This window comes from Heliconius melpomene, chromosome 10 (assembly GCF_056956725.1).
Source record: "Heliconius melpomene rosina isolate 202511_hmr_F chromosome 10, ASM5695672v1, whole genome shotgun sequence".
Taxonomy (NCBI): domain Eukaryota; kingdom Metazoa; phylum Arthropoda; class Insecta; order Lepidoptera; family Nymphalidae; genus Heliconius; species Heliconius melpomene.
In genome coordinates, this window is record NC_140398.1 from 2,294,773 (window position 1) to 2,317,210 (window position 22,438).

The following is a 22,438-nucleotide window of genomic DNA, read 5'->3' on the forward strand; positions in this document are numbered from 1 at the left end:
GAAGCTCTGTGATTTTTGCTCTCATAATAAATTAAATTAAATACAACTTTAACATTATGAATTAATTAATAATAATCAGTATAAATATACTAGATAGAAATAAAATAATACAAAAGGCTTTCCAAAGGCCATTCCAACGTATAACGAGATACGGCGCTTCCGAGCTTCCAACATTGTTGAGCTTATCACGGCTCAGCTCAGATATTGGTTTAACGCCTATTATGGCAAAATATACAGGGACGAGGAAACAAGGATAGTCAACGATTTTAAGTATTAAATGCTGGCTGATGTTGATAATGATGATGACGAAAGTATTAAAACACTCCATTCTCCGCCTAAACTCTCCGCCTAAACTTGGTCTTGTGGTTTTCTCTGCTTACCCACGGGAAAAAAGCGTGAAACTTTGTATTTCTTCTATAATTTAAAATACAATTATATTTATATACATTGTATGTATATATAAATTTTTATATTACTGTTCTCACGAGTAGTATTTCATAATTGTACGACAGAACAGTTGTTGAATTGTTGATGTCATTCTCATATTGTAATGTCAGAACTGTTCTCTTGTAATTCATCTTAGGTAATCTCCTGAATACTTCACAGCTCGAGGGGGTGTACGTCAAGCCGGGCTCCCTACAGATAAACATAAAAGCTCTTTTAATATCATAGATTACTTACAGGGGTGACAAGGAATTATAAAATGAACTTAATATTGTATCAACTTCTATATCGAAGTGTAATACGAAGATGAGTTATTAAGTGCAATGGACAGTGAGTTCGTCTTGTCTACAAATTACTTCCAAGGTCTCCCTCTGCCAATCAACCTCCGTGCCTGAACCCCGGTGAGAGATTCTTTAATCTTCCAGCTCTTCCATCTATCTTCATCTAAATTTGCCTTTAATTTTGCCTTACTTTTTGTGCATGATAAATCATGGAACTAAAGACAGCTTGTTAGAACACTGTTTTCTATACTTAAATCTCATAATTGTGTAACAGAATTCTCATCCGCAAATTTATTAACTAAAAGCCAGTCGTAGCGCAGGAGGACAGGTTGTGGGTTCGATTTTCTCTCGAAGAAATGAAAAGACGAACATGAGAACAAGGCAAAGCTCAGCGTTGAGTTTCGCCACTCAACACTCAATGTCTCCAGAATTTGGTCGAAGGTGGAACGGAAGGTCTTAACACGAGGTTGCCGAGGTTCCCTCTGCTTACCCTGCCATGTGCGGGGTAGCGTGAAGCTCGTCTAAGCTCGTACTGGGATATAAAATCAAAATATTAACTGCGGAACATTGAAAAGTTATTACAAGTAAAACCGTCTTTAAGTGCGGTGGAACATTAACTGTTGTTCCCAATTAGCCCCAAATGTAACTACAGTTGTACAATTACAGTCCGACACCGACGAGCTTCATGTTTCCAGTTTATTATACTTGCTTCCGTTTAATTATTTCTAAACTGATTAATGTTTGAACTATACAGAAATATATAGGTAGGTACATACTTTGACATAATCGGAAATAAAATTGGTTAATATTATTCGATTTATTATCATATTATATACGCCTTGTATAAGGGAAGCGCCCTTTACCTTTTGAATATATGCCTAAACATTCACTAGTAATTAGGCACAACTCGTTGTGCAACGGCGTGATGGCGTAAAGCCAAAAAAGTTTATTGTTACTATACCTACTATATTTTTTACGATTTTATTGAAAATTCTAAAAAAGCATCTAAAAATGTAACAAATAACTATGTCCTTCTAAATCATTTAGGCCTTTCTCTTCATTGAAAAATAGTCAAAAATATTTCAATATGAAGTAGTGGTTCCTGAGATTACCACAACTAACCAAACAAATTATTTAATTTTATATTTTTGTAGAGATTTACTAGTAGTTATCCTTTGTTATGTTCTTTCTTGGACAAAAACTAGATATAACATTAAAGTGCAAGATTGTTTATATACTTTCGTTAAAAAGAAATTAAAACAAATCATTTTACTTTTTCCCAGTAAATTCTGGCTAAGTTCAAATAAACTAAGTTCTCAAATAAAATTATTTCATAACTACTTTGACACTAGTTCCATAATAACGACTTCTTCACAAAAAAAAATTCTATTTCATCCAAACGAGGGTTTTTGTCGCAATAATCTAAACTAGTTTGATCGCTTAAAAAAGCTCTGAGGCTCTTTAGAGGGTCGTCCTTTGTAGTTTCTAAAGGGAAACTGACTCGATTTTTTATGACAAACGATTTAAGGAGGCAATTCTTATACGTTATAGTGGTATTTTGCGTATATATATTATTATTATTATTATTTTAGCATCACGTTGTCTCCCGCATGCTGCAGGGAAGGCAGAGGGAACCTAGTTTTAAGACACTCCGTTCCTCACATCTTGTGTTAAGTAGAATAATTTATTTTCCTCCGACAAGACAAAGAGCGACGTTGAGTTCCCTATTCAACTCGTAATGTCACTAGTTCAAGCAGAAAAGACAAACGAACCCTCCGCTCCACTCTATGTTCTACTGAACCTTCTTTTATACGAGATATAAGTCGTGGAGCTTTTTTGTAACAGTTACTTTTATTTGTTTTTGTTTAATTATCCACAAGTTTAATAAAGCCACCAAGCTTATCATAGTAAAACTTTCGTAATTAGGTACCTTTAACAGAATCGGTAAAAGAAATGAATACAATGATATTAAGCATAAATATTCTTAGTAATAATTGTCTTTCAAACACCTCAAGGCGTAGTGAAACAGCGCCAGCGTCTAACTGTACCGCGACAGTTGTAGGTTCGATTCATACTCTAGGGAATGAGCTATTTTCATTTCCTCATTCTGGTAACAAGACAAAGCCCAGCTTTGAGCTTCGCCACTAAAGACGCAATAAAAAGTATATATATAAGTAGTTCAATAAAGTATTTTACAAATACAAGTAATATTGACGATACTGTTAATTATTTTTTACACTACGTTAGAAAAAATAAAAAAAAAATATTTCTCAATTACATTTATTTTGTAATTTAAAATTAATTATTTTCGTAAAACTTTTTATAATATTTATTTATTAATACATTTAATATGACTGTATTTTATGACGCTAAAAATAAGTTCAAATGAGATTACAAGCATAATGGATCTGGTTTTTCTTAAGGAAAATAAACAACAAATTCTCTAAACTGGTTACAAGTTAGACTGCTCTGAAGATAGGCGCACATATTATACATACTCGAGTGACTTTAGCGTATACAAGATTTTATTTAGACAACAAATGTATTCTCCACTATTTGTAGTGATTTTAATAGTGTCCTGTCATGGTGATAGTGACTTCAATTCTATGGTTCGGAATTTTAGTATACAGCTTATACAGTCGACGGATTTAGACCACGTCGCTGTTGGAACATTTGGGGTTTGGAGCGTAATGGCGAGTGCGGCTATATGGACCTACGGTGAGTCCCAGAATCAATTCTCGAATTCCATTATACCGAGTAATAATAAAAGTAACTTTTTGGCTGGATATGAGAAATTAAGAAAAGAAATATATAATTCCGATGGTGCAAATATAGAATTTGCTAATTTTGTATTCATAAATAAAGATTTTGTCACCTTACCTACGTTTAGACAAACTTTGAGTGATCATTTTGGGGCTATCATTCACTATTTTGATTTTGAGGATTCGAAGGCGACAACGAGGGAAGCTAATTATGTCATTGAAAGGGCAGCCCGGTCATTCCTACATGTATTACATCCGGACGACTTTACAAATTCATCTATGATAATGGCGAATGTGATGGCATTTCGTGGTTTCTGGAGACAACGGTTTAATGTATTACATACAACCATCGAAACTTTTTATGATAATATAATTAATGAAACAAGAGAAGTTAAAATGATGCATCGGAAAGTAAAAGTACCACATTTAAGTATACCAGAGATGAAAGCTAACGTAACGGAACTAGCATTTGGTAACGATGGTAAATACAGTATGCTAATAATTATGCCCTATTCTGGAGTTAAAATCAAAGATGCATATAAAAACTTAGAAAATATAAAGTTAAGTGAAATAGTGGATAAGTTAGAAAATAACGTAAAAGAGGTCGGGTTAAAAGAAATTGACCTGAAACTACCGAGGTTTAGGATATCAGCAAATATTGTTTTAAACAAGCCACTGCAAGATATAGGTGTGAGTGAGGTATTTCAATCAGATCAAAGTCAATTTTCTGGTATAACCACTGAAAGTATTTATATATCTACAGTTGAACATCTTGTGGACTTCACTATGGGTGAGAGCGGTGCTGACTTCAAAATTTCTACGCCAGGATATTCTGAATATTTACTTCGCAGCAGTACATTAGAAGCGAGTGAACCGTTCATCTTCTTTATATTAGAGAAACCCACGACAACGATATTATTAGGTGGTCTATATTCTAAAGGACGTTATAATTAACAATTTGTTCTATTGTGGTAGGTACTATAAATATAAAGTTCCTTAAAATTCAGTACAATTGTGTAATTATCATTATGTTTAAATAATTAATATTATAATATTATTCACTAATAAATTATTTTTTAAATAAATAAAGTGGACACCTACCTTAGAATTCAACGCCGGGCTTTGGTCTTGGTGGCAAGAAATAAAAATATTAATAATTCATTCCCTCGAATGGGGATCGAATCCACAACCAACGCGTACAAGTACAAGTACAAGCTCGTATTGCAAATAAAACTTTTCGCTAAAATTCCTTAAGACCGATAATGAATATCTTAAAAGATAAGCACGTAATTAGTTTTCCAATATATCACAGCTGTTATAAGAACGCAAAGTTTCCTTAACTTGGCTTTCGGCCAACTCATCGAATACTTAAGTAGAAGTTTTTTCAAGTATCTAAAATATTTAGCACTGTTTGTATGTCTGTCAGTTTGTATAAATAATTTGTAAATAACAACTGTAGAAGTACCCGGAAGTGGTTAAGGATTCAAATTTAGAGTATAAAAAAGCAGGTATATTTTAGTATTTTTTCTACCTTCCATAACTTTACAAAATAAAAACAAAGTAAATAAATAATAAAAGCACTCCAATCTATATTAAGTAAGAAACTTCAGTAAACTATTAAAATATATTGAAACCATATGTATTATTTTTCACTGTAAAATGAGGCCTAGCATTATGCGTTATTATTGATTTTTATCAAAAGTTAGTTAGTTTAAAAGTTTTATGTTAGGTATTAAACATTATTAAGCATCATAAACGCTGGCAAAGGTTGTAAGGAAAATTAGTGATGCGTCACTTAGTTTGGAATTCATTTTAAAGAATGGCGTGTTAATGCGGTGGAACTTTGTTTTAGAAAAGGTAGAAAATGAAAAAAAAACGAATTGCCCCGAGTGGGAATCGAACTCATAACCACCATGGTTACTCTACGATGTACAATATTTATAACTTCACGCTGTATCCTGCACATGGCAAGGTAGGCAGAGAAAATATGTAACTCTGTATTTCATAGGGAATCGAACACAAGACCAGTGAGTGGACAACAGTGGTCTCGTATAGAATTAATACTTTAGAATACATAACAATATTTGAACCCGCAACAATTTGAGACACTTCTAACAAACTATAAGATTTATACTTTTAATTCAACCACGGAAATGACGTCAGTTTACAAAAGGCAAAAATAAAAAGTACACTTGCAGCTTCCGCTTGCTCAGTATTTGTGTAGTATTTTAATTAAGTTTCTTATTATATTCAGGTGAACTTTAAGTATTATTATTTTGAATTGAGCTTTAGTTCAGGGAAGTGTGGTGTTTCTTATTTTTGTTTTTTTTTCGCATTATCCCGCACACAGCGCGGTAGGTAGAGAGAACTTAGTGTTAAGACACTCCTCTACTCATATTTCAAGGAATTCTGGAGGCATTTCGTGTTGAATGCCGAAGCTTAATAATTGGTTAACCTTTTTGAGATATTACGTGTCGAATAGTGAAAGATATGTTCGTATGTTTCCAAGAAAAAAAGAAATTTCATCTCTATACCCAAAGACCTTTATCTAAATATATTTAATTAAGACAAAGCTTTTTTTGTCTAGACTATTAAAATATCAAGAACTCCCTGGAGCTAAATGTAATAGGGACTTTGAAGTTTTAATGATGTCAAAGACGAGTAATAGAAGGTCGTTAAATAAAAATTGTAAGTAAAAATTATACACTGAAAAAAGTATATATTTTTTATTTTTCAGCTTCACGCTGTAACCCGCACCCGCCAGGGTAGGCAGAGGGAAAATATTATTAAGACACTTCGTTCTCCATTTTCCTCCGAATTCTGGAGGCATTGGGTGTTGAGTGTCGTAATTCAACCTCAATGTGCCTGGTATCAGACCAGAGCGAAGAAATGAAAATATGAAATATTTCATTTTACTATACTTTAAATATATACTATAATTAAATATTTCCTTTTACTATACTATAATACCATTGATTAAAAAATACCTTAGGTTTTTGTTATAATCGGCGGGTCAGTGACAAAATGAATGAACATTTAACCTACAATAATTTTTAAAATTGCCTGTTCAAATTTCCATGACCCAAGTTAATAATGATAAGTAAAATAAATATTATGAAAATAATGAAAAACTAAATCCATAAAACTCTATCTTATATTGAAATATTATATAACTAATATACTATATCTTCTTCCTTATTTATATGTTGTCTACAAAATTAAATCAACATATTTAAAGAAAATTATTATTTGTAATATTAAAACACTAAGACTAATTGAAGCAAAGATCTCCTTTTAGAAATAATTTAGAGTATACAAAAGGAAAAAAGTCATTCCAAACGACAAGTCACGTAACTTATTGGCTGTAAGAAAAATTGAATTGGGTAGAATGAAAGTAAAAAGAAAAATTCTACATCATATTCGAGACTGTCATGGTGCAGGGGCACCAGCGTGTGACTGAACGCTACGGTCGTGGGTTCGATTCCCACTAGGGGAATTATAATTTATTAATAATTTAATTTCCTTGGTAATAAGGCGAAAGTGCGGCATTGAGATCCGCCACTCAACATTCAATGTAAAATGGAGAACGAAGAGTCTTAACACTAGGTTCCTCCAGCAATATGCGGGATATAGCGTAAAGCTGAAAAAAAATGTACGTAACGTGATGTAAAATATTATATTTCTCTTATCTTTGACACTATATAGTAATTTTTTACATATTAAAAACCACTATACTAAAATGTAGTATTTTATAAAGCCTTAAATATTTCCTATTTTAGGAATTTCCTTATAGCATTCAATGTAAAATAGAAAATGCTCAATCAAAAAAGCGAATCTCAAACCAAATCAAACCCCAATACAACTTATGAAAAGAAAGTCATCATTATAATAACATATTGGTCTTGTGTGTATTTTTGTTTTGTATTTTGTACATAATTGTATGTGTATAAACTGTTGTTTAATAGTAGATATTACTCAACATTATATTGTCGTGACTGGATTCAAAATACGACATTCCCGTAAAAACGTCGTAAAGAAACACTTTGTAACAATCAAATAAATTGAACGGTTATAACCGCTTCTTTCTGTACTTTATATCATCAATGTTATTAAGATAATAAAAACACCAAACCAATAATCTTTACTGAGATAATAAAAATTGAGGCTATGCAGGCTCAGTGGAACTAAGTCTGGCTGTATACTCAATTGTTTTGGGTTTGATCCTCACTGTATGAGATGAATCGAACCCACCACCGTCGCGTAAACCCTCAGAAACCCTCTTACTTCGCAGAGGGGGAACCAAATTTCAAGACGCCTCGTTCTCCCCTTTCGAAACTCATCGCCAAGCTTTGTCTTGTTACCAGATTGGGAAAATCAACCTTTTTTGAATCGAATCCACAGCCTTTGCGATGCATTCAGACGCTGCCTTATGTTGACTTATATATTTATAAATCTAGTACATATAATATCTCGTCAAAGGTTGCCAGCGTGCTAGCCTATCGATTAAATAAACTCATTCAAACGTGTCATGGGCACGCACTCTTTGTTTTATTAGTAGGCATTTTATATGAATAAAAGTCACTTTTAATAATACATTTTTATTATAAGCTTTGCCCGCCTGCCAGGGTGACATAAGGCGATGTCTGTGTCTCTGTCAGACACTAGACGACGACTTTCTGCCAGAATCCAAGAAATTGTATGGTAAGAACGATCCTCAATGCCGCGCTTTATCTCAGCGAAAAGAGCCAATTAAGATGATTTAAATATGTTTTTTTGTTTTTGTTTGTTGTTTTTTGACTAGACGCTATATCTCGCACGTCGCGTGGTAGACAGAGGAACTAGTATTCAGGCACTCAGCTCCCATTAACACACTTCCATTCCCATTCGATCCAATCTAAAGGCATTGCCTGTTCAATGGCAGATCTTAACGCCGCGTTTTGCCTCACCAGACAAACGAGACGAGAAAGTGAAAATATTTTTTAAATTTAATTTACTCGAGTAGGAACCGAACCCACAACTATCGTGTTCACAATCATACTTTGTTTTATAGTGTAGCGTAGCGCTTTACATTTAGGCTAAAATTATTTTAAAATGGCGGCTGTGAAAACATTGCTAAGTAAATAAAACCAAGATGAACACGTAAAGGCACTTCAAGTGTAACATGCTTTGTTACGTAAGGCACAATTTTAGGCCACAGAATGTATAAGCAAAATGGTAAATCTTTAACTATACATGTTTAATCTATGATAATTATGTTAAAAAATCGGGCAAGAATCGAAAAATTGATTAATTAAAAAACTTTTCTATAGAAAATTGCATTCCTGCACTCTAAACTTCCCTGAACTACTTTAGTCAACTTAAATTTATACTTGCGAACATTTCTCAACCAACACTTCATAATATCGTATAACATTTATTTTAGCGCTGCTTCTTGGTTCACCATATTTTCTAAATATTACAATGGATTCACCATCACCATCACCATCACCATGGCAGCTTACTTGCAATCTTAATTATTCGCAAAACGTGCCCAAGGCATGCGAAACTATTTAGTTCTAGTACATACATAAATATAGCATACGAGTATATACGTTGAGTCACTCGTGAACTACATCAGTTGGTAAGATTACTACTTGTTATGTCTAACAGGTTCAATTTAAATCTAAACGTAGTCTAATTTTTGTTTTCGTTTCACGGTGTATTTTTTTATGTAAAAAGGACAAGGCAAACGAGCGTTCGGGTCACCTGATGGTGATCACCGCCGCCCACGACCCCGTACAACATCAGAGAAGCTACAGGTGCGTTGCCGGCCTTTGAGGTGGAGATAGACGCGCATTTTGAAGGTCCCCGGTGAACCGACTCTAGGCAGGCTAGGCACAGGAAACCTAGTTTTAAAGCAGTCTATTCTCCACTTTCATCAAAATTTTTCAAACATTGTGCGTTTAGTGGCAGAAATGAACGCCACCCTTTGTCTTTTCCACCCTTCCAATTATTGAATTATTTTCGTTCCTTAATAACGAAAATAATTCATTCTGTCAAACGGGAATCAAATCTTCAACCAAAACGAAGCTGTGTCGCTACACCACGATGAAAGAAAAATATTTTGCACGAAACATTCTCGTACAATTTTTTAAATCCTTAAAAGAATTTAAAAAATCGATTCCTTACGACCTTTGGCCTACATTCACTTAGCTTTACAAATAATTACAGCGGATTACTTGAACTCTATATAAGTATAACGATATAATATATTTTCACTCTTAGAAACATCCGCAGTTATGACCGCCATAAGGGAGTATACGTCGCCCCTAACCCTAATAAAGTTCTATCACGTACCAAAATCTTACCTTTTGTTTTAGTAACAATGGCACCAAATATTCGTCTTATTCACTTATTATTCTTATAATTCTTAGTATTATATGGGAACCTAATTAAAAAGGCTAGCTAAAGCTAGGCTAGAAGCAAGTTATGGCACAGGGACGCAAATGTGCAACTGTAAATGCGACAGGTTGTGGGTTCGAATCCTACTCGAGAAATTGAAATATTTAATATTTTCATTTACTCGCTTTCGCACTCGCTCGTAACCAGAATTCGGCAGAAAGCGAAAAATGGAAGTGTCTTAATAGAAACGTAGTATCTTAGATTCCCTAGTCTCCTCTGACTACACTGCTATGTGCGTGATACAGAGTGAATCTAAAAAAAAATAAAAGCTCTATTCCATTGAAATTTGTTTATGTTTGTATGACCGCATTTATCTCGAAAACCACTGGTTCAAATTAAAAAACTATTTTTGTGTTGTATAGTCCATTCATCGAGGCAAGCTAAAAAAGCTAGTACATTTTGTTAGTAATGAATTTGATATAGCCATCAACCACCAGTTACTATACCTGTTGAAGTAACCTCATACCTGCAGTAGGTTACCGGCCATATTTATAAATCTGTCATATGTCATAAAAAGTCTTTTTTTTTTAAATTCATTATGGTGGCGAAGACGTGGTTGAAATTTACTATTTTTTTTTTAATATTTATCAGCTTCACACTGTATCCCGCTCACAGTAGGGTAAGCAGAGGGAATTTAGTGTTAAGACACTCCGCTACCTACTTTCCGCCTAATTCTGGAGGCAATGTGTGCGAAGTGGTGGAATTCAACAACGCGCGCGCTGTCTAGACTCCAGAGCGAAGCGAATATTTCATTTTCCTCGAGTAGGGATTGAATCCACAACCAGTCGCGCAGTGTGACTGTAAGAGACACTCTGTCCCCTGCACACCACCACCACCACCACAATATTTACCATATTAAGAGACCAGTACAAAGATTTGTGTATAGAATAAAAATAATACTAAGTTAATCACAGTAGTAAAACATTTTTACTAAGGAGCACTTGGTAAAAGGAAGCTTACGTGCTATAAACAATAGAAAAAACACGTACCGTGAGTATTTCTTGCATGTAAAGAAACTATAATTTTACTATAACATTTTACACAAATATTACAATAATTAACAAATAAATTAACCCAAACAAATCTTTTCTCGGTACAATCGCTTGCAAGTTATGGAGATTTGTGAAATCGTGCAACAGATTTTAATAAGGCTTTCACTTATACAGTGTTATAACAGATAGTTTAGGGAGAAGCTACGACTAGATTAATTCTTTATTATATTCGTATATAAGTATAAAAGTAGTGTTTCCTATTGCTTTACACAAACCGCGACAAAGACTTCAGTCAACAAGAAATATAAATTATATAAATAAAATATTTTTTACTTTGATAAAGCCTAAGTTGCCCATATTTTTTTCAATCCGAGGAAATCCGAGGCAAAAGAGAAATGTTATTTCTATTCTATATACAATTTAACATCGACTTTTTACTAAAAATATGTAAAATAAAACAATTTACATATATATAATAATTATTTTATAAATAAGACCTTGACTTTCCTTAATTTCTAAAAAAATATATTTGTTTTAGGGAAATGCTCCATGACAATAGATTCCCCGAGAGACCCCTGATCTTACCTATTAATTAACCCAAATACAAACTGTGTTGTAAATAATACTTACACGCCATAACACTTTCAATCGACACGCACACATTCACACGACATTTGAATTACATCGTAGAAAAACTCGAATTTTGCAACCAACGGCTAATGTCACGCAATGATTAGCACGACTAAACACTTTTTACAGCACAAATATTAATATTTTCTGTGTTCGAACAATTTATAATGCACAGATCGGCACAGATCGGCACAAAAACTGCACAGGCACAATTTTCTTTATACAAAAATCATGGTTTAATAATCAAAAATATTTTCAGTGACAAAAGGTCGATGGCTGGTCGCGTAGAGGCGTTCTAGCGCTACGGGTTACCGCGAGATACTGACGTAGCTTCGTAGCAACTTGGAGCCAAAAGCTTTGCGCAAACTGTACGGTGGGCGACACAGGGGTTGCATTAATAGTTCTTATTGCTATTACAATAAGGGGTAAAATGAATAGGCTGTAAACTTTGATCCCTGTACAGGGGGCACACAATGAAACCATATATATTTTTGGTTCATTAACATATAAACTGAAGCTAGTCAAATATTTGTTTTTAGGTTTGTAAAAACTAAGGAAGTTTACTAAGATAACTAAATGTTACAAATAGAAAATTCTTTTATTTTTTCTTTTATTACTAAATTTTTTTATATCTATATATTTAAAACCTTTAAATTAGACTAATTGATCACCATCTTATATTCCACATCACCTGATAAGCTTCTACAGATATATTGTCAATCATCAATCAATCATCTCATCTCATTTGTTTGTGATCTATATAATTACACTATACAATAGGGTGGGCAGAGGAAACCTAGTGTTACGACACTCCGTTCCCCATTTTCGAGCCAAATTCCGGAGGCATTACGTGTTGAGTGACAGAACTTAACGCCGCATTGTGTGAAAATATTAAATATTTAATTTCCTCATTTATGTGAGGAACGCGTACTAATGAAGAAATGAATATATAAATTGAAATAAGCATTCCCTTTCCACGAGTGGAGATAGAACCAGTCGATTTTGCAGCACACTTTGTACTCCTGCGCCATGACTAGCCTCAATTATTATACAATTATACATGCAATATTGAAAAAAAAAATGATAAAATTTACATTGAAAATATTAAGAAAGTAAGCTGAGATCAAGTGCACAGTCAGATTTGAAGTAAACACTCAATACAATAAATATCTCTCATACGACAAAAATATTGTTATTTATGTATCGTAAATTAACATACAACATAATACATATATTATAAAGAAAAAGCAGGATTTGGTATATAAAACAAACAACATTATAATTTAAATAATTGAATATATTAGTATTAGTTTTGGTATTATAAAAAGTATGTTCAATTCATTAATCGCAATCAAATTCATGGAAACAATTGTGCGCTTATTACTTTTTCAAATAAGCTGAAATATATTTTGCAATTAAACACATCGGTCGTTTCTGCCATTCCAATAATTGATCCTTGGTTGGTGTTACCTTAAAAATAAATTAATATACAAAATGTAGATGTACTAAATTTAAAAAATCAGGTCAAGTGCGAGTCGGGCTCGCCTCCTCGGTTCCTTACCAATTGCACAATTTTATATCAATAGAAAATATAGCTTATACTTATAAGTTTTAATTACAAGGGACCGTTAATTAAAATATTGCTCATAAATTTCGGCTTATTATCTTCACGCGATCTCAAAATAAATGTTGATGATCTTAAATGAAATTCTTAAAATGGTTCTGTTTTTTACTTTTACAGAACGGAATCCTAAAATTCTAGTAACACGTCATTCAGACATTAGTTAACAAATATTAAAAAACTGTTTCACAGTTTCACTCATATTACAGGGTAAGCACTCGCCTTGTGTTCGTGGTCAGGAGTCACTTCGAGGGTTCGAAAGTGGGGACACTTTCCGTCCATTTATATTACGATTACCAAAGTAATGCTTGGAAGATGAAATTAAATAAATCGATTTAAAAGACATAACGCGGCGTTGAGTTTCTGCGTGTTATATCCTTTTACCAAAATATAATAACTCAAAACACTGTAATATTGGATTGGAGTATATAACATTACTATTACATAAACGTAAGTATTATTATTCAAATATTACCTGATCATCAACGAAACGATTGACAAAGGTCACGCATAGATCAGCTGATCTCAACCCGGCCTCTAAAGTCATAGCGGCGAATGCAGTTGCCTCCATTTCAATGTTCTTGACACCCATAGACTCTAGTTTACGAACGAATTTTAATTTGTCGTCCTCATTGTAATGACAAAAAGGACCATCTAAGCGAGCTTGACCTAAAAGAAAAAAAAATTATATGGGTCATAATCAGAAAAAGTGTACATTTTGTGTCTTTTCTTGTCCCGCTACTTTGAATGCGTTTTAAAAATACAATTTTAAAGATAATTTAAATATTTTGCTATTTAAGATAAATTTACTTATTAACTTAAAGATTTTTGTAATATTTTAAATGTATTATGGCAAATAATAGTATTTTTTGTTAGTTGCAAAAAACCTTTCAAAATGCTTCCATACAATTTTTCGTGTCCCATTCACCACTTTACTTTTTAAAAATTGATTTGTTACGAATATTTATGGTTTTATTTGATTTCAGATATGTTTATATTACTTTACTTTATGCATAATATTAAATAGAACTACTTTTATTGATACATTATTTCATAAATAATATATATGAATTAAGTAAATTTGTCCCAAAATATTGTCTTTTTGTTACTCAGGGCTAGTAACGTACAATTAAAATATGAACGCAATTATTTTGAATGGTATTTAATATTAGTTTTTATTGTGGCACCATTATTGTAAAAGTCAATGCTATCGTAGCTACAACAAGTGGTCTTCTCGCAGCAGTTGAGAGGTTCAAATGTTTTAGAGGGAATGCGTGAAATTACATCTCAGGGTTATAAACGGCTTTTATTTTGGTAAGTATTCTATAATTTCGTTTTCTTGTTTATGTTATTTGCTTCTTTTTACAAAATCTCAAAAAAGAACTTCATTGCTTGCACATGCAACACGTGGCTTATGAGCAAATATTTAAAAAGGTTAGAATTTCTCAGACTTCATTCTCAATTTCGTTATATTTCGTTACGTAACGAAACTGAGAAAATATGAAGCCTAGTTCATAATTACGTTACCATCGGAAGATATGTATATAAAAAAAAATTGCTGGCATATGAAAAAAATAATTGGTGACTTTTGATAACGTAAAGTAACTAAAAATAATGATTTTTAAGTTTTTTGCCTGTTTGCTTGTTTGTCTAATGTGTTTGTGCACGCTTATCTCAGAAACGGCTTAACCGATTTAGTTAAAAACATTTTTTTATTCTTCCTGAAATTAGTTGTGATTTCGTAATTACTAATTTTTTCTCTGGAGATAGTGAATTAATAAATATGTAGCTCAAGCGGGTGAGGCTTTTATTTAAAAACAAATACGTTCTGTACTAGCGTTGTTAAAGATCTAAACAATAAACATAAAATATTATTAAATACTTATTGATACATATTTTTTTATTTTCAGTAACCGTCATGGCTCCTATGTCAAATGCTGAAAGACAATAAAGATATATAGAACGTCTTAAACAGACCAATCCTATTAAATATGAAGATATGCGGAATAAACACTTACAAAGAATTAAACTTAATTCCAGTGATAACGACTCAAATTTTGATATATTTTAAAGTGGATTTAATTTTATCATTAACTTTGTGATCTCTAGAAATATAAGTTTATTACGAACTAGCATTATTATATTGTTAATATTGTCACTTTGTTATGTTTTCTTACATTTATAATCTGTTAATTCAACAATTGAATCTTTAAAATTTTAATTTGTGTCTCATTAAATAAAAACAACAATAGTTTTATTCATATAATATTCTTATTTTGTTGTGTATAATGCCTTATAACATCAGTTCCGTAACAAACATTATCAGTATTGTTACTTATCAGTTACGTTACGAATTCGAAAATGTCCACTTTTCTGATTATGACCCATATATCTATATGCAATAAGTGAAACGTGAAAAAGAAAAAATACTTGCCGCTATATCTCATAGGCAGAGGGAATGCAGTGGTAAGACCGTTCCCCACTTTATGACCATGTGTTGAGTTTCGGAGGAGTCGAGAAATCGGTGGAAAGTGACAAATGAAATGTCTTAACAGGAGGTTAACTCAACGTACCCGGTCAAAGGGGATAAATGGTGTAGCTATTTTTGTTACTATGTATGTTTTCCTTGCACTTCATAAAATCATAAAAACAATTAATATATTACCTCTATAAAAATCATCTGCAGCCATAGTGCCACCAATCATAGTCAAGAAATCTTTCTCATCTTTTGCAAGATGACACAACTCCTGGGTTAACCGCGTGTCAAAAGTAGTATCAAATCTATGCATTTCTCCCATTATTGGCTAAAAATGTTAATTTCAAAGTAAATTCAAAACATTAAAAAAATTAATTATTCATGCATTTTCATTTAAATAAGTTATAGATCGATTTTTAATATATACTTATATTATGACATTTTCATTAGGCTTTATATTTCTGCATAACCAGTATGTTAAAGATTTAATAGTATGGACTAAGTGCAAATATATAGATAAGATATGAATTATGAGACAGCGACATCTAGTGATAAAATCAATAATTATAATATAAACTGATGAAATAAAATTTACAACCTGAAGAGAAGAATGACTAAAATTCCTACAAAACGGGAAAGAATGGGCTTTTACGTTTCATTATCAATTTTAAACTTAAAATTAAGGTTATTTTAATCCGTTAATCAACATCGTGGTTAGTACAAACCGGCAATATGTAAATATAATTACTTACAATATCATAAGACTTTTCTAAAGAGCCGTTCATGGCCCAAGACGATATGACGACTGACCCTGGCGGTATGTTCAAGCCTCCGCTGGTGCCTATTCTGAATATGATTGGATCTTTTGCTTTAGCATAACTAAGCAATTTTATTATCTCTTGCAGTAAAACAATCATTGATGGTATTCCAATGCCGTGCTAAAACATAACTTTCATTAAGTTCTATGTTTTTTTTATGAAACTGAACATAAATAAATAAAACAAATAAATCAGCTTCACGCTGTATCCCGCACACAGCAGAGGGCAAAATTTGGTCATAATATAACAATAAGTTTAAGCGGGCATAGCCGCGTGGTGGTCGTAGTAATATTGTATAAAGGTATACGAGTATGCTTACATTTACTGAAAGCACAGGTCCAACTTTAAACATGGCGTAGCGATGGGAGTGTTTCGTCAAATTGACTAAATCCACATTGGATTTTTTCAACACATTTTTTGCAATATGTTCAGCAAATTCTCTCATCCTATACTTAGTTCCTCCCATACATACAAACTGAAACAAAGAAAAATTCAAAGGTATTAAAATTAAATCGAGTAATATTAAAGGCAAGGATTAGAATATGTAATAATACGAGTATACTAGATTTCTTATGCAGAATGTAGCTTATTTACTTCACATATTAATATATAATCTTATTTTCACGCTATATCCCGCACACATCAGGGTAGACAGAGAAAAGAAGAAAATTTAAATATTAAATATTTCACTTCCTCAAGTGGGAATCGAACCCACAACCCGTCGTGCTTACTGTCACACGCTTGGGCCCTTTCACTACGCCTATTAAAATTAATTGGTAGTTCTAATTAAGATATCCATAGATTTTTGAGGAGTTCGATATTTTAAATATAGTATTTGGTAAAAAGTATACATAAACCCGACACTTATAAAACTTTTATTTAAAGATATTTTTATAAAAAAAGTAACGTTTAAAAAAAAATACGTGTTTTGCTCACCTTAGTATTTACGGGACGTTATTTACACAACTAAAAGTCGTCGTTAACGCAAGGCATTAAATACTGTTATTTCTTACTTACCGACTCTAACAAAGTCTCACTTTAAATTCAGTGATTTTAGAAATCGGTGAATGGGATTTCAGGGAAAGGGAAATTAATTATTTTCCATTTTCCCGCTCTGATTTTCGAACATTATTTGCTTACAGTGTCTTGAATATTTAAACGAAGTTCAGAAAACAGAGTTTGGACTCCGAGTCCCCTAGCAGGGTAGGCAACCCTGCTATGTGCCTGATAAAGCGTGAAACTATGTATATAAAACTTCACCTTTACGTCTCCAAACATCTTAGGTAGATCGTAGTTTTGAGTATCCAGCCCCAAATGATACAAGATGTCATTATCCAACTTAGCCAGATGTTCATTTTGCAAACGCATTGTCCCGTCCTTGTTTCTAAAACAAAATAAAATATTACTATAATATAATTTTATATTATTTTAATTAGGCCCTCGTGGCGTGGTGACGGTGACATTCTGTAATAGTAACGCTTGTGGGCTCGATTCGTCGTTTTTGTTGATTTTCATTCGTCGAAATTAGTTATTTTCATTTCCTTGCTCTGATACTCACATTCAACAGGCAGCAAAGCTGTTAAGTTACCTTCAATATATCTCATAAAATCGGCAGAAAGAGCCTGCCATACATACTCTATGCAGAATGCAGAGTGAATAAAACGATATTTATTATCTACCTTTAATTCTATAATGTTATTATAAGTTGAGGCAACAACGTTCAAAAATGGCGTAATTTTTGAATATTTACCAAAAAGGGTGTTGCCGTTTTTTTTATTTCTAATACGATTACGAAGCTATTTTTTTTTTTAATTTTAAAATTTTGTATTAGCGCTATGCTATTATTATTTTGAAGTATATTAATTTAATATCAAATAATAGAACGTGTTAAAATGGAGTTCACCGATTTGTAAATTTTAGAATATAAACGTATTTTTTTTTTAAATTAGTAAAATTCTTGTTTTATTTCCGCCCCACAGAAGAACTCTCGCCATCCACCTTCGTTACAATATAGAATATTGTAAAAAAGAAAATATAAGGCTGTAAATAATATGTATTAACTAATTGATGATTGGACACTTACTTTAAATACTTAGTATTATGGTTTTTATTCCAAATAGTTGCACAGTTCTGATAATGAGGTTCCCAGTCCTTGATTGAGGGCAGGATATAATCACAATCGCATTTCATTTTGCAAGCTGGAAAGAAATACAAATTATACAATTTTCACAAAAAGTTATAAATTCTATAGAAAGCGGGAGGGGGGTGTATTTAGTATTTATATTTAAAATGATTAAATTCAAAATTTCCAAAATCATTCTCTATTCAATTTCCTCTAATAAAGTCACCTCAAGTTATAATAAAGTTACCTCAGGATGATAAATTACAAAAATCAATAGTTGCCACAACTCCTGCGTTCTCCTTACTACTGCAAAGTTTTCCCCTCCTCGCTTCATATAAGTGGAGTGGAGCGAGGATTTGCTATCAATTGACATTAATTATATCATCGACATAAATAACTTCCTACAAGGAAATATAATCGATTACATTTTACAACACGTAAAGTAAGTAAAATATAATCGATGAATAATTATGCAATTTCTTTTACATGCTGAAAGTTTTTAAAGTTTTCACAGGTCTGGAACGTAGTCAGGTGGGCTTATGTTCTATATTTTTTATCATGGGCGGTTTGATCGAATTGATGAAGAAGAAGAAGATTTACTAAGATTGCATCCCATATACCTACATAATACTTAGATGTCATTGTTATTACAATATATTTATACCTACATAATAAGTTATGTTTCTTGCAATTGGTTCGCCTAGCAATAAATGTGAGCTGCGAATCTTTCACGGTCACTTATAATAACAATAACGTCTCTATATTTCTAATGTCATAGGAAATGCATAAAAATTCCTTTATTGCATGAAGATTCTGATAACCTTAGATACTTGCAAGAAACATATGAGTTAACACTATCATGTTTATTAAAAATTGTAGTCATAATAATATAAAATCACAATAATTATCAAATTCAAGACCACTCATGGCGTAGCGGCACAATCGTGTGATCGTAAGCGCGGCAGGTTGTGGGTTTGATTCCCACTCGGACGAATTAAATATTTAATATTGTTATTTCTGAGCTCTGATGTCGAGGCAAAGCCTCCATAATACGATGGAGAGTGGAGACTTAAAGTAGAACCAAGCCAAGTTCAATATTGAATAATGTAATAATCGAAATATAGATCTATATGAAAGACAAGTGCTGTGTATGTGGGCATTATCAAAATTTCAGGTTTGCTAAAATGACGTAGGTCTGGCAGCTCTGGGATCTTGGGCTAAAAATACGAAGGATAGGAGGAGGATATATAGCTTATAGAGAAAGAGTATAGAATACGAATATTTTTAAAATGAATGCAAGAAAAATACATATTATGATAGACAATGTCATAATAATTATGTATTAACACGTTGCTATGACAACGCGTAGTATACGCGCTAAAGAGTCCACTGGGTTAAATAAATAATGCATCACATACGCAGAAATTATCAACAAAGAAATAACACAATATGCATAAAACTGAACTTGCTATCACAAATAGCATCAGCAAATAAAAATTATAACAAATAATAAATAAATTATACTAATATAATATTTTTTTAATTTATTTTTCTATATATTTTTGCATATTATAGGTACTTATATAATTAAAACATTTGCATTAAAGGTATCTTCATTGAAATCTAATGGTTTTCGAAGATGACATAATTATATTATTTATTTAATATTTAATATTTATTAGACATATATTTATTTATATATATATTTATTGGGTGACAAATGACAAACTGCTTGTATTATAATTGTACTTATTTGTATGTTTGTAGGTTCAGTTTCTGAGTAGAAGGGCTCCTTGAGTGGGGACCTTGAGTGATAATATCTAACGTACCGTACACATTGTACCTACTTGTATGCAATTATACGATAGCTTACAACGCGGAAACGCTAACGAAACGCTGGCTAGACTAAGCTTTGATTTTAAAATACTAATTAAATAAGAAAAAACATAAAAAGGACAATGGTACACAAAATATGGAAGTAATATACTATAAGCGCGATGGTTGTGGGTTCGATTTCTACTTGGGGGAATGAAATATTTGTTAGTTTCTCGTTTCTCTGCCAATGCGGGAAAAATCGTATTGGTGATTAATTAATAAAGCATAATGCAAATATTCTAAGTATAAAGGTTTCGTTAGACGATTTGTGACATTAGTTTTCGACACCCAAAAGTAGAAATCAGAGAATTGTGTCACTAAATTAGTTTTAACTAGAAAACCGATAACAAACATTTTCTAAATAATACAAAAAAAATGTTTTTGTCTAATTAAAAAACCAAACAACAATAAACAGGAAGCCCATATCAAATTACATCCACTATGTAGAATCATTCATAACTTAGGAACGTACTCGTATGCTCCCAAGCTATGGGTCGCAATCTAGCGGTTGTCAAGAAAAATTTAATAAGACTTTAAGAGCGTCGGAATATACCCGAGACAATTGTAGGTTAGATTCCTATCCAAAGTGCGGCGTTTAATTCCGAAAATTGAGAGAGACAACGGAGTGTCTTAACACTAACCTCCCTGCCTACTTTGAAGAAGCGTGAAGCTACGCTTCAAGGTGGTTCTTCGAATCACTGTTATCAAATCTAGGCATTATCAGTGTTTATTATATTGTTAGTATACAGTCGTAGCAGGGGCACATAGTGTAACAGTAAAATCGACTGGTTGTGGGTTCGATCCCCACTCAAAAAAATGAAATATTTATTTAAATTCATATGCTCCATTGTCGAGGGTAAGTGCGGCGTTGAGTCCGCCACTCAGCACGCAATGCCTCCAGATTCAGCTTAAAATGAGGGAGGGGATCTCAACACTAGGTTCCCTCTGCCTACTTTATTATATGGTTTCAAAGTTGTGATGTTTGTAACGCGCAATGAAAGACATTGGCAACCACTGATCTAAAGTATTCTATTTAACGCTATATACAGGATGATGTCATTCGCGCTTTGTTTTTAAACTGCAACACAAAACTATATTTTACAATATTTAATAAAAAAAATATATTTTACAGCGTCATGTTTTTATCGCCTAGGAGGTAGTGCAGGCAAAAAAACTAGAGTGATATAAAGTACTAAGCACTCCGCTTTCCACTGGAATTCAACATTCGTTTTAACTTACCAGGAATAGAACCTACTACTACGCAATCAACAGTTATTGATGAATATTAATAACTCTTTTTTTTGTAAACAATTTACATTATGCTTTGAAATCTTTTTTCAGCAAAATTTTTTATTTATTTAATGTAATAAGTGTTATATACAATTCTTTTCTTCTTTTTCTTTTAAAACTATAACATAAATTGTATACCCCACACAAAGGCCAACTTAGCATGCATTCATTCATTTTATTGAATTAAAAAAGATAAGACAATACAGATAATCACCTGAAATCACAATTTATACAAAACTGTAAACGCGACGATTATGGGTTCAATTCCCACTCGGGGCAATTAATTATTTATTTTCTAGTTCCTCGCTCTGATAAAAGAAAACACAGCGTTGAGTTCTGCCAATCAGGATTCAATTTCGTTTGCGTAGATTGCAAAACTAAGTGGTTTATGGTCCACGCAAACGAAATGATGATATATCTTAGAATACGAGTACCTATGTCTCTATTTCTAAATTATGACCTTCAATTCGTTCCTCAATACGATAACCTAAGAGTTTAAATAAACATAAGATAAATATTACTTACGTTTTTATTAGAATATAGTATCACAATATATATTTTTTAAATTAAACTAAATTGCATATATTCGTAAGACTTTTGATACGGAATGTGCACAACGGACGACGGCGAATTACGAACTGACCAAGTTAATATACGGTCTAAATGTATATTTGTAAAGTTTATTT

The 22,438-nt window shown here is 32.4% G+C and overlaps 3 protein-coding genes across 7 annotated transcripts in view; 1 reads left to right on the top strand and 2 right to left on the bottom strand.

The window, feature by feature from the left end:
• Positions 1-11,870, bottom strand: part of Mctp (multiple C2 domain and transmembrane region protein) — an 87,018-nt gene extending 75,148 nt beyond the window's left edge. For 2 of the 3 annotated variants that reach the window (XM_085191697.1, XM_085191696.1), the window contains exon 1: positions 11,551-11,870. The gene's annotated coding sequence lies outside the window, so the exon portion shown is untranslated. The remainder of the gene's footprint in view (positions 1-11,550) is intronic. The other variant, XM_085191698.1, reaches the window with a different exon arrangement.
• LOC146535141 (leukocyte elastase inhibitor A-like) lies at positions 3,165-6,189 on the top strand. The gene has a single exon (XM_085191803.1). The coding sequence runs from the start codon at positions 3,266-3,268 to the stop codon at positions 4,439-4,441; it is 1,176 nt and encodes a 391-aa protein (XP_085047929.1). The 5' UTR covers positions 3,165-3,265; the 3' UTR covers positions 4,442-6,189.
• A 956-nt stretch (positions 11,871-12,826) lies between the features above and the next one.
• LOC146535142 (uridine and thymidine phosphorylase-like) lies at positions 12,827-22,419 on the bottom strand. 3 transcript variants are annotated; one of them, XM_085191711.1, is made up of 8 exons: positions 22,278-22,419; positions 18,549-18,663; positions 17,726-17,849; positions 16,785-16,940; positions 16,400-16,585; positions 15,837-15,975; positions 13,647-13,840; positions 12,827-13,020 (listed from the first exon to the last, which is right to left on the bottom strand). In XM_085191711.1, the coding sequence occupies exons 2-8, from the start codon at positions 18,653-18,655 to the stop codon at positions 12,931-12,933; spliced, it is 996 nt and encodes a 331-aa protein (XP_085047837.1). In that variant the 5' UTR covers positions 18,656-18,663; positions 22,278-22,419; the 3' UTR covers positions 12,827-12,930. The 3 variants fall into 3 exon arrangements, with proteins under 3 accessions (XP_085047837.1, XP_085047835.1, XP_085047836.1); XM_085191709.1 differs by lacking the exon at positions 22,278-22,419 and adding an exon at positions 18,835-18,988; XM_085191710.1 differs by lacking the exon at positions 22,278-22,419 and adding an exon at positions 18,814-18,960.
• Between the last annotated feature and the right edge of the window lie 19 nt (positions 22,420-22,438).

Bases quoted from the DNA above. Each gene is read 5' to 3' on its own strand.
- LOC146535141 (XM_085191803.1), top strand. From the start codon at position 3,266: ATGTATTCTCCACTATTTGTAGTGATTTTAATAGTGTCCTGTCATGGT.
- LOC146535142 (XM_085191711.1), bottom strand. From the start codon at position 18,655: ATGAAATGCGATTGTGATTATATCCTGCCCTCAATCAAGGACTGGGAA. The intron at 16,941-17,725 runs GTGAAGTTTTAT...TCTTTGTTTCAG, and splicing joins AGATGTTTGGAGACGTAAAG to TTTGTATGTATGGGAGGAAC. The intron at 16,586-16,784 runs GTAAGCATACTC...GTTATGTTTTAG, and splicing joins GACCTGTGCTTTCAGTAAAT to CACGGCATTGGAATACCATC.